General features: G+C 39.3%; 1 protein-coding gene across 1 annotated transcript in view; it reads left to right on the top strand.

Annotated features, from left to right (window-relative positions):
* The window catches only part of LOC115210884 (PRA1 family protein 3), a 78,006-nt gene that overhangs the window by 56,232 nt on the left and 9,589 nt on the right, over window positions 1-12,185 (top strand). The window contains exon 2 of the mRNA XM_029779654.2: window positions 1,609-1,826. Coding sequence (XP_029635514.1) covers window positions 1,609-1,826 — 218 coding nt within the window. The remainder of the gene's footprint in view (window positions 1-1,608; window positions 1,827-12,185) is intronic.

Raw genomic sequence — 12,185 nt, 5'->3', positions numbered from 1 at the left:
CCTCAGGCCAACCAAAGCCTTGTGAGTGGATTTGGTAGACAGAAACTGAAAGAAGCCCATCGTGTATACGTATATATGTGTGTCTGTGTTTGTCTTCCCCCCCCCCCAACATCGCTTGACAACCGATGCTGGTGTGTTTACATCCTGGGGTCGATTTGCTCGACTAAAAGGCGGTGCTCCAGCATGACCGCAGTCAAATGACTGAAACAAGTAAAAAAGTATAAGAGTATTCCAATCAATGAACTTGTTTAAATTTTTGGCAGGACCTTTCATTTAGTAGATGCAAGTATTAGTATTCTATGCACTATTGTTGATCAAAGAAAATCTATAAATGATGGTGAGTTTATTAACCGCCACAGCCTGTTACTGGAACTGGCTGGTGACACCACATAAATATCCTCAAAGCCATGTCAAAGATGCAGAATAAAATATTTTCTCAAATTAGGAAAATGTACCACCAGTGATGCATATGGCACTTGTGTGAAGTTAGCAATGAACCACCAGTCATTCATGTGGTTAAAGATGTTTTTATTAAAAGTGCACCATTTTTTTTATTTGAGTTAGGGAGTGGCACTTCTTCATACAGCTGTTTTCATCCATATGTAACACATGACCATACCTGCACAGCTGTCTCTCTTACCACATTTGATGCTTCTTATGTCCAATTTTTCTCTCAGGGTTCTTACACTCCGTCATGTATGCACACTGATATTACACCTGCAGCCTTATCATTATTATCATCATCATCATGGCTAGCTGACACAATTGTTAGCACACCAGACAAAATGCTTAGTGTGCGAAGAACATGAATGTCACAATTATTTACTTGTATTGCATGTGTGTGTGAACATTATCATCATCATTTTTGACATTCACTTTTCCAAACTTGCATGGCTCAGATGGAATTTGTTGATGCAATTTTTTTCTGTGGCTGGATGTCCTACTAGTTGCCAACCCTCACCTGTTCCCAAGCCTAGTGATATTTATCCTTGCTGAACCAGACATGTTTTTCATGGAAGACTGGAAACAAACAACATGACAATGTTGCTTGTTTTACAGCCATCATACAATGTCACGGCAAGACACACACACGCGGTTTCTTTCACTTTCCATCTACCAAATCTGCTCACAAGACTTTAGTTGACCCAGGGCTATTTTAGAAAATGCTTGCCTAAGATGCCATGCTGTGGGACTGAATACAAAACTCCATTGTTTAGTAAGCAAGCTTTTCAACCACATTTCTCTGTGTGTGTGTGTGTGAAGGTTTTTGACTAATTAGGAAATTATACACTGAAAAAGCAAAATACATTACCTTTTATGTTCCAGTTTGATCCATTTCCTTGCATTTTTTAAGTTTATGAAGAAATAAAATAATAATTTGTTCTGAGGAGAGTCATTCTCTTTTAGTGCCTTATTATTTAACACACTCACCGATAAAGTTTCCACTCATTTACTTAATTATTTTTCTTAAATTTTCGTTTCATCTTGCAACCTTTTCAATAGTCATTGAAAAACTAATAATACTAATTTTAAAAAAAAAAGGAAGAACATAAAAGAAATATAAGTAAAACAAAAAAATAAAATTGATTGATTTATTTTTGATTTCAGTGTAATCCATCCTGTGAAAATGGTGTTTGGTTTTGTGGCTATTGCTGCTGCTTTCGGAGGGTTTGTGTTCTGTACCAATAACCAGTGGAAAAGCCGCAAGTTCAAGAGAGACCATCCAATCATCAGTGTGTTGATAGTACTTGGTGCTGGCTACCTTCTTGTCTACATGCTGGGCGCTGTAATAGTCTTCTTACTTGGGGTTGCCTTTCCTTTAATGTGTAAGTAATTATATTCCTTTTCGTGATTTCTGATATTAGAAGCCTGATTCTTATAAAGTGTTTTGATCTAAGAATAGGTTGGGATGGTTAATGACCTCCAGCGAAATGGATGGTGCCTGACTGATGTGTAATCTTAATAGACTACATCAGTGGTTCTCAACCTTTTTTTTTTTTACCAATGGACCCCTTTGGTTCTTGCTTTACTCTACTGGACCTCAAGAGCCATTCAATGTATATTAAAAGAATCCTCCTGTATTTCTGTGATAAAATATTATTAGGAATTGAATAGAAAATTTAAATATTTTGTGCATTGTAGAAGCATAAGCTATTAATTGCACATTAAGGTGGCGAGCTGGCAGAAACGCTAGCATGCCGGGCAAAATGCTTAACGGTATTTTGTCTGCTACTACGTTCTGAGTTCAAATTCCGCCAAGGTCGACTTTGCCTTTCATCCTTTCGAGGTTGATTAAATAAGTACCAGTTACGCACTGGGGTTGATGTAATCGACTTAATACCTATGTCTGTCCTTGTTTGTCCCCTCTGTGTTTAGCCCCTTGTGGGTAATAAAGAAATAGGTATTTTGTCTGCTACTACGTTCTGAGTTCAAATTCCGCCAAGGTCGACTTTGCCTTTCATCCTTTCGGGGTCGATTAAATAAGTACCAGTTACGCACTGGGGTTGATGTAATCGACTTAATCTCTTTGTCTGTCCTTGTTTAGCCCCTTGTGGGCAATAAAGAAATAGCTATTCATTGCGCATAAATTTTAACAACAAAATCTTATGTGGATTACCAAGGGTCATATGTATCTCGGTTGATGACTACTGCACTACATGAAGACAAAGCATTAACTACCAATTCAACAGTTCTGTAGAGATTACATTATTTGTTTTACTTCAACCAGTGTTATCACAAAATGTGAGAATTATATTCTACTTTGAGCAATAACACCTTATAAGGTAAAATAATATTTACTCAACAAGATTCTGAGACTGTTAGGTCACTATTGGCCTTTACAAAGATAGCGACGAGGAATTTTTGGTTTTCAGTTTTTATTCTTAAAAGTTCTGCTTGCATCATTATCACTACCACCACCATCATCATCATCTCATCATCATTATCATGACGTCACTTGTGGATTCTTTGCTGGTACGAGTTGGATGGTTTCCTTAGCTGGATGCTCTTCCTGACACCGAACACTTTACAGCATGTACTGAGTGCTCTTTATGTGGCAAGTGAGGCTGCCATGTCGTGGCACTCTGTCAGTAATGACGGCAGGGGTTCCAATTGATTAATGTAGTTCATGGGGAGATTCAGCATGACACAGAGTGTGACAAGGCTGGCCCTTTGAAATACAGTTACAAGAGAAACAGGAAGAAAGAGTGAGAGGAGTTGTGGTGAAAGAATGCAGCAGGGTCCGCCACTACTCCCTGCCAGAGCCTCGTGGAGCTTTAGATGTTTTCACTCAATAAACACTCACAACAAACGGTCTGGGAATCAAAACTGCAATCCTTCGATTGTGAGTCCATTGCCCTAACCACTGGGCCATTGCGCCTCCATTAGGTTACCATGTAACTCACAAGACTAAAGAGCACCCCCGACTGAGAGGGGAGTATAGTAGGGAGGGCAGTGGCTTTAATCAAGGTTTAATCCTTTAATCTTAAGATTATTCTTTTAAATGTAATTCTAATTCTTTCACATTATTTTGAATTAGTTATGCAACATCTCATACTTTTGAGATTTTAATGGTATGAGGTTTATTTTGAGAATGACATTGTAGGGTAGGTGTGAGAGGCTGAATGTTGCTAATTTGAACATGAAACATGAAGAACATTTGAGCAAGATATGGTTGGTTTAAATGTTAAAGGTTTAAGTATGATAGAAAGGTCAGGAACAAGGTTTGTTGTTGTAAAAGAGGTACCTGCTTACTCCTACATTATGTCAGGGTGGGTGGAAGTAACATGGGGTGGAGCTGGAAAGAGATATGGAGATGGTGGTGACAAGGTGAAAGATAAATAGATACCATGTCAATTCTCAGGATTCTAAGAAAGATTTTCTTCAGTTTCAACTCTTAAAGAATTGTGAAAAATATTCCAAAAGAATGATTTTTCTCAATACTTCCCAATCTATAGTTTATTATATTCAAAACTAAAATTCATGGAAGATCATCATCATCAACATCATTGTCTTCATTTAACATCGGTTTTCCATACTTGCATGAGTTGGACAATCTGACAGGAGCTGCCCAGGTTTCAGTTGTCTCTGTTTTGGCATGGTTCCTATGGCTGGATACCCTGCCTAATGCCAGCCACTTTACAGAGTGTACTAGGTGCCTTATACACGGGCCCCAGTACAGTTGCCCTACACATGGCACTGGCACAGGTTCCCTAATTGGCACATGTGCTAGTTTTTTATGGAACGCTAAAATGCTGAAGGGAAAACTTTACAATATCTTGTTCTGGAGTATGTTGTTGTTTGTTCCTTCTTGAGCCATGTCTGGCTCATAAGGGTCGGTTTCCAGTTTCATTGGATTATAGGTTTCCCACCTGAACAGAGCGCCAGTCTGTCACAGGTGAGCTGCTAGATGCAGGAGGCAAGAGTGAGAGAAAGTTGTGGCAAAAGAGTCAGCAGTTCACCATTACCCTCTGCCAGAGCCACGTGGAACTTAGGTGTTTCACTCATAAACACACATTACCCGGTCTGAGATTCGAACCCGTAATCCCTCGAACGCAAGTCTGCTGCTGTAACCACTAGACCATATGCCTTGTTCTGGAGTCTACTAGGATTAGTATGTTATTTTGTAAAAGATTTTTATTGAAAATATATTTTGCAGTAAAATTATTCTCTGGCCTAGTTTTATATCCAAATTCATGGCTATCAAAACTCCCCATTTTTACTTCTATAATTCTGAGGATATGCAAAACCATTGCTGCAATTATTACTACCAACAGAATATTTCAAATTTTCTATTTCAACTAGTGTACATTGCTGTACATTTATTTTCTGATTCTCTTGTCAATACTACAGCTCGTATGGCAAAGTATATACTTTGTTGATAAGGTCATAATAAGTCTGAAGCCTGTCCGACATTGTCTCCCATTCTTGTCAGCATTATTAAAATAATATTAGACACAACTAAAGTAGCTTCTCTCCCTCACCACAGCATTATTTCCTGTTAGCTTTTTAGTGTTCTCTGCATTAGATATGTTAACACTTTCTTAATAATATATTTAGATATTAACAAAGCTCTCTCTCCAAAATTTTTACACTTATGAATTGATGTTAGGTCAATTTGTTCTGAAGTAGAATTTTTTTCCTGTTGTGAAATGCTAGAATGAGGTATTTGCCAAAATCCCTCTTTCCTTCTCTCTCTCTCTCTCTCTCTCTCTCTCTCTCTCTCTCTCTCTCTCTCTCTCTCTCTCTCTCTCTCTCTCTATGTATATGTATGTATATATATATATATATATATGTATGTGTGTGTATATATATATATGTATATATATGCATGTATGTGTATATATGTATGTGTGTATATATATATATATATATATATATATATATATATATACTCATCCATCTTTTCTCTTTCTCTCACTACATAGCTGCCTTAAAAATGAAAGACTAAAATGAATTGGTAATGTTAAAATAATAATAACCAGCTGGCTGGCTGATGCTTAGGCCTCCCTAAGTTCTCTGGCTATCCATTATGGAGTGAGTGAGCCAGTTGTGCGGTCAGGAATTTATATAGCTTAGTCTTAGTTCTAACAGCAGCAACGACATAACATGAGAAAATACACGTCTAATTAAAGCTGACATTAGGAACTCCTCTATTTTACTGAATTAGCTCACCCTCAACCATCGAAGTCTTTGTAGCATTACCTCTAGAATATTTTACTCAAGTCTAATCCTGATATTTTTTCCTTTTGTCATCTTTAATCATTATGTTTTAGTTGTCTAGTAAATGACCTGATAAGCTAAATCATGCTAGACTGTTCGTCATTTAGTTTATCGTGTCCTTTGTAAATATTTCTTTCTACAACTTAAAACAATTTAAAATTTTTATCTAGTTTAAACTCCATCTTCAGTTTCCTTGATGCACTGCCATGATGGAGATGAAAGCCATGGCTTTAACTCTATGATCTTGGAAGAAAAGAAACCAAGTTCAAATTCTTCTGTTCTAAGCTCTTACCACAAAGGAGCCTCTACGTAGTCCCTTGACCCACCAAAATAGCTAAATTGCCTTTTATTGTCCCTTCTATCTTAACTAAATAAAGGACACCCCTGCCCGTGGGCATAATTGCGCCTGCAGGCCAATATACTTGTATGTACAAAATATAATAAATTTTCCAATTATAAAATTTATACAATATCCCTATTTGCAACATAGGTCGCGTTTCCACGACAACTTAAAGCAGCTAGAATCGAACAGAAACTCATCCGGTAATTGCCATTTGAATGGAAATTTTGCTTTCCGCCGAGGTCAGCTTTGCCTTTCATCCTTTCGGGGTCAATAAATTAAGTACCAGTTGCATACTAGGATCAATGCAATCGACTGGTCCCCTCCCGCAAAATTTCGGTTCTTGTGCCTAGAGTAGAAAAGAATTTTGTTTTCACTATAAAACACATATTGGTAGGTTTGTACCACCCCCTTGAGACCCAACTACACTCTAGCTGAAAAATATAGAATACTTCATAAGTAATATAAACGTCCTAAATTCAGTGGTGACGTTAATGCAGATGTTACTTGCTAATTTAATGTGTTAAACTTATCTTTATTAATGTATATCGAATTATACATACTCTTTTACTTGTTTCAGTCATTTGACTGTGGCTTTGCTGGAGCACCACCTTAGGTTGAGCAAATCGACTCCAGGTCTTATTCTTTGTAAGCCTAGTACTTATTCTATCGGTCTCTTTTTGCCGAACCGCTAAGTTATGGGGATGTAAACACACCAGCATCAGTTTTCAAGCAATGTTGGGGGGCAAACACAGATATGCAAGCATATACACACACTCATACATATATATACGACAGGCTTATTTCAGTTTCCATCTACCAAATCTACTGACAAGGCTTTGGTCGGCCCGAGGCTATAGTAGAAGACACTTGGCCTAGATTCCACACTGTGGGACTGAACCCGGAACCATGTGGTTCGTAAGCAAGCTACTTACCACACAGCCACTCCTGTGCCTATATGTACAAGACTTACGTAGATATAAGTGTTAGAACTTGTGGTCTGCCCGTAGACCTTTTTCATTGGAAATTTTTGCCTGCCGCACTAAAAAGTTCCCCCACACCCTGCTTTCAATAATATAGTCTTAATGGACATGGGAAGGTAGCAAGCTTGCAGAATTGTTAGCACATCGGGTAAAATGGTTAGCGCCATTTCTTCCGGCTCTTTACATTCTGAGTTCAAATCACACGGAGGTCAACTTTACCTTTCGTCTCTTGGGGGGAGGGGGTCAATAAAATAACTCAAATACTGGTGGTCAATGTTGCTGCCCTGGCCTCTCCCCTCAAAATTGATGCACTAGAACCCTGCGATGGACTGGCACCCTGTCCAGAGGGAATGTTGTGACCTCAGTCGCTTATACAGTATGGAAACCAAGTAACTAGCCTCATTAGTCTTAGGGCTTCGAAAGGGTAAAGAAAATGGACCTGAGACTAAATGACAATTCTTACTTTGACTTTCAAACCTGTGACACATGGTGCAAAGTCGGAGGAAAGTAGCCGACTAATTAAGACTTGTCGTTCAACTGGAGGAAGAGACATAATTAAATGATACTTGTACATTTTCACATCTGTTTTCCCAGACTAGCATGGGTTAGATAAGTATATTACTAAGGTGTTGTTTAATAGCAGGATGCTGTTTCAGGTGGTAATCCTTAGATTTTTCTTTCCTTTAAGTTAAGTACTTCTTGTTCCACACATCATCAAAGGGGCAAAGCCAACAATTTGTTGACAAAAAAGGGGAAACAATGTTATAGCTTGTAGCTCAATGATATTAAGAGAAATGCACACATTTCGCTACGCACGCACACACACATACACACACACACACACACACACACACACATGCACTGGCACACACACACACACACACATGCACTGGCACAAACACACACATGCACTGGCATACACATACACTGGCACACACATGCACTGGCACACACACACCGACATGCATAAAGATGCACAGGCATGCACACACACACACTTATACGACAGACTTCTCTCAGTTTCTGTCAACCAGATCCACTCACAGGGCTTTGGTCTTCCCCGGGCTATAGTAAAAAAAACACTTGCTTAAGATGCCACAAAGTGGGACTGAACTCAAGACTGTGTGGCTGGAAAGAGCACTTCTTCACCACACATCCATGCACGCCTGTGCCTTTTTCAAACTTTATATTATTTCAAAAGATGAGGACTGGATTACTGATGCAGTCAAGGTGTGTGGCTGTTAGTAAGAGACATCTCTTGGGCCAGTGAAGGAGTTCATCTCTATGTGGTTACTTGATTTGCTAGAAACAGCAGCTAAATATCACTTGAATTACAACCATACCAACTAAACAAAAAGTACTACAACTTTTGCTTGCACCAGACTATTTGGATAGCAAAAGCCTTTGGGTTGGGGTGGGGGTCTCCCTTTTCTCTCTGTATAGCTAAATGGTTTGATGTTGGAAGGTAATTCATCTGCGAAAACGATTAGTGTCCCCACCACCCCTGCAAAAATGCAAGTACTGAAATACGTGAGAAAAAGAAAAATCCTATGCAAGGGGAACTAAATAAGCTACAAACCAGATGAAGTCTCTGTAGTTGCTAAAAATAGCAGCCAAGTCTCCTTCAGATCACACCCTACTGGCATAAAAAAAATAAAATAAACAACCAGAGACAATGTAGTCTATGATAAGCTATCTGGAAATAAGATGAGATGGTCACAGCTGGAATACTGTCCACCATCAGTCTGCTTGATCAGAGCTGATCTGGGATCAGCAACAACGAAATTGTGATCAAGATGGTGTGCGTGCATGCATGTATCCAGTGTTTTAAATCTGGGTTTTGTCCCCATTAACAGGGGTGGCCAGATCTACCTCAATGCCATAGCAACCACCCTCACACCATCTTGCCCAGTTTTAGGTGTCCTCCCTTCTCAAGCCAACCCTCCCAATCTCCTCCTCCGCCTGTCTCCTCCACATTTTCCTCAGTCTACCTCGCTTTCACTGTCCATTCACCTCAAATACAATCACCCTCTTCAGAACATGCTCCTCATCCCTCCTCAACACATGCCCATACCACCTCGCTCCATTCACCCTTGCCAGCCGTTCCACTGATTTCTCCAACCTCAGCATCCCCATCAGTTCTCCTCTTATCAAACAGCTTCACACCACACATTTCTCTTACCATTGCTCTCTCAGTCCTTCTCAAAATCGCCATCTCTCTCTCCCTCAAACACCATGCCTCACTCCATACAGCAGTTTTAGGGGTGGAGTTAAATTGATTACATCAACTGGTCCTTATTTTATTGACCTCGAAAGGATGAGAAGCAAAGGACCGCAATGGAATTTGAACTCTGAATGTTGGGATGGACAAAATCACCCAATACACTGTGTGAAGTTGTTGGCATTAAGAAGGACATCTAGCCATAGAAACCAAAACAGACAGATGGGGCCTGGCGCAGCTCTCCAGCTTGTCAGCCCGTATCAAGCCATCCAACCCATGCCTGCATGGAAAAGTGACTTTAAATGATGATCACGAAAAAAGTACCATCTGATTGTGGTTGATGCCAGCTCTTCTGGCCCCTGTGCCAGTGGCACGTAAAAAGCACCCACTACACTCTCGGAGTGGTTGGCATTAGGAAGGGCATCCAGCTGTACAAACACTGCCAGATCAGATTGGGGCCTGGTGCAGCCTCCTGGCTTTCCCAGACCCCAGTTGAACTGTCCAACCCATGCCAGCATGGAAAACGGACATTAAATGATGATGATGATGATGTACTATAGACTTAGATTTTACTTAGGTCTATCTTGAGCCCTAGGACTCATAATGAAATGGAAATTGTAGTTGTGATCTCCTTGCTGGTGACACGTAAAAAGCACCACCTGAATGTGGCTGATGCCAGCACCGCCTTGACTGGCTTCTGTGCCAGTGGCACATAAAAAGCACCATCTGATCGTGGTCGATGCCAGCCCCCTCTGGGCCCTGTACCAGTGGCACGTAAAAAAGCACCCACTACACTCTTGGAATGGTTGGTGTTAGGAAGGCATCCAGCTGTAGAAACACTGCCAGATCAGACTGGAGCCTGGTGTTGTTATGAGGATCTGATCAAAGTCTTTGCAATTAAAAAAAAATGTAGGAGAAAACCATTCAAACATTAATAAAGTGGAAGTATACAAAAATAAACATTATTTTCCATCTTACTGTGTAGTTTATTGTTGTTTATACTTTGAATTACATATATATGGGGGCACCAAAATGTTTTTCAGTGCTTAGGGCCCTTGTGGGTCTTAATTGGCCCTAGATAAAAAGACATGAAACCACATGGCAAATCGAAGATGGCTCTTCTGACTGTCACTTCCTTAAAATAAGGATGTCCTTTCCAATAATAATTATTCAAGTTTTTCTTACTTTTCAACTTTTCACCTCTATCTGATCTCTCATTCTCTCTAGCCATGCTCTCTCACCACTTCTTTTTTCATTTTTACCTTTTACCTTTATCCCTCTCTCTCTCCCTCACTGAGCTGTAGCTTTTCTACTCCAACTCCCTAGCTACTTGGTTGCGGTGGGGGGAGGGGTTATGTAACATATAGTGGGAGTAAGGGAGAGCAGTTTTATATCCCCCTCTCTCTGTTCATCTCCCATTACTGCTGTATCACCTTTTAACCTCCTACCACTACAACATACTTCTACTTCCCTTCACTTTGCCTCTGTTATAATATCCTCTCTCTCCCCTCTTTCTCTCTCTCTCTCTCTGCCTCCCTCCCTTTCTCTCTCTGCTCCCTCCCTCCCTCTCTCTTTCTCTGCCTCCCTCCCTCCCTCTTACAGTACTTCTTATCTGTAAAAACCAAACCTGATCTGATCTTAACTGTTGGTATTTTCACAGTCAGAATACTGACATTAAATTCTCTCTACAGACTAATTTCACACATCTTGCCGCCTCATTACTGATATTAGAACATGATTCTGACAAGGACAAATATATATGAGTCTGTCTGCATATGTGCCTCTATTCATCTCTGTATGTATGTCAGTGTATATATCACTGTATGTGTGTGTATGTGTGTCTATATCACTGTACACGTGTGTGTGTCTATGCATCACTGCATATATGTCTGTATTATTATGTGTCTTGGTTTTATCCACAGAGATATATTTCTTTACTACCCACAAGGGGCTAAACACAGAGGGGACAAACAAAGACAGACAAACGGATTAAGTCGATTACATTGACCCCAGTGCATAACTGGTACTTAACTTATCAACCCCAAAAAGGATGAAAGGCAAAGTCGACCTCAGCGGAATTTGAACCCAGAACGTAACGATACTAGTAACCTATCTTCTTGGATAGGTTGCTAGTATACTTTAAATAACTTTCTCAGACCAGTCATATATGCAAAGAGGGTTTTTGTTTTCGGCTTTGTTTTTTGTTTTTGTTTTTTTGTTTTTTTGCCCCACAGAGGCAACAAGGCATTATAGTAGATTTGAACTTACAATACTGTCAGTTACTGATCCAATATCTTCTTAGTTTCATCCCGAACATTTTTTACAAAGCTGTTTTAACCTTTGAACATTCAGATTACTCTGTCAAATCTAAATCTTATTTATTCACATTGTTTACAATTAACCAAGTTTTTTATCTTGTAGCTTTGGAATTTCAATGTTGAGATTCTTTATTTTTAAAATGACATTGTAGGTTAGATATGGGAAACCAGATCTGGTTGGTTTGAACATAAAGCAGATGGAATATTTGGTCTGGATATGGCCAGTCTAAATACTAAACGGTTACGGTCAGAATCTGAGTGATGATGTGTGTTGAGAGAAAGAGAAGCGAGTGTCTACTTAGTGTAAAGGAATTAGAATTAATTCCAGATAAAGATAATGGTAATGTTATTAATCTACCACATGGTTCCGGGTTCTGTCTCATTGTGTGACAGCTTGGGCAGGTCTCTTCTACTATAGCCTCAGGCTGACCAAAGACTTGTGAGTGGATTTGGTTGACAGAAACTGAAAGAAGCCCGTCATATATATACACATATGTGTATATATATATATATATATATATATATATATTATATATATATATATATGTTATATATTTTAATAATTACTGGTATCTTTATATATTATATATGTAAAACATATG

This window comes from Octopus sinensis, linkage group LG4, assembly GCF_006345805.1.
Source record: "Octopus sinensis linkage group LG4, ASM634580v1, whole genome shotgun sequence".
Classification (NCBI taxonomy): Eukaryota; Metazoa; Mollusca; class Cephalopoda; order Octopoda; family Octopodidae; genus Octopus; species Octopus sinensis.
Note: the sequence above shows the minus strand (reverse complement) of the source record. Positions and strands in the feature narration are given on the sequence as shown.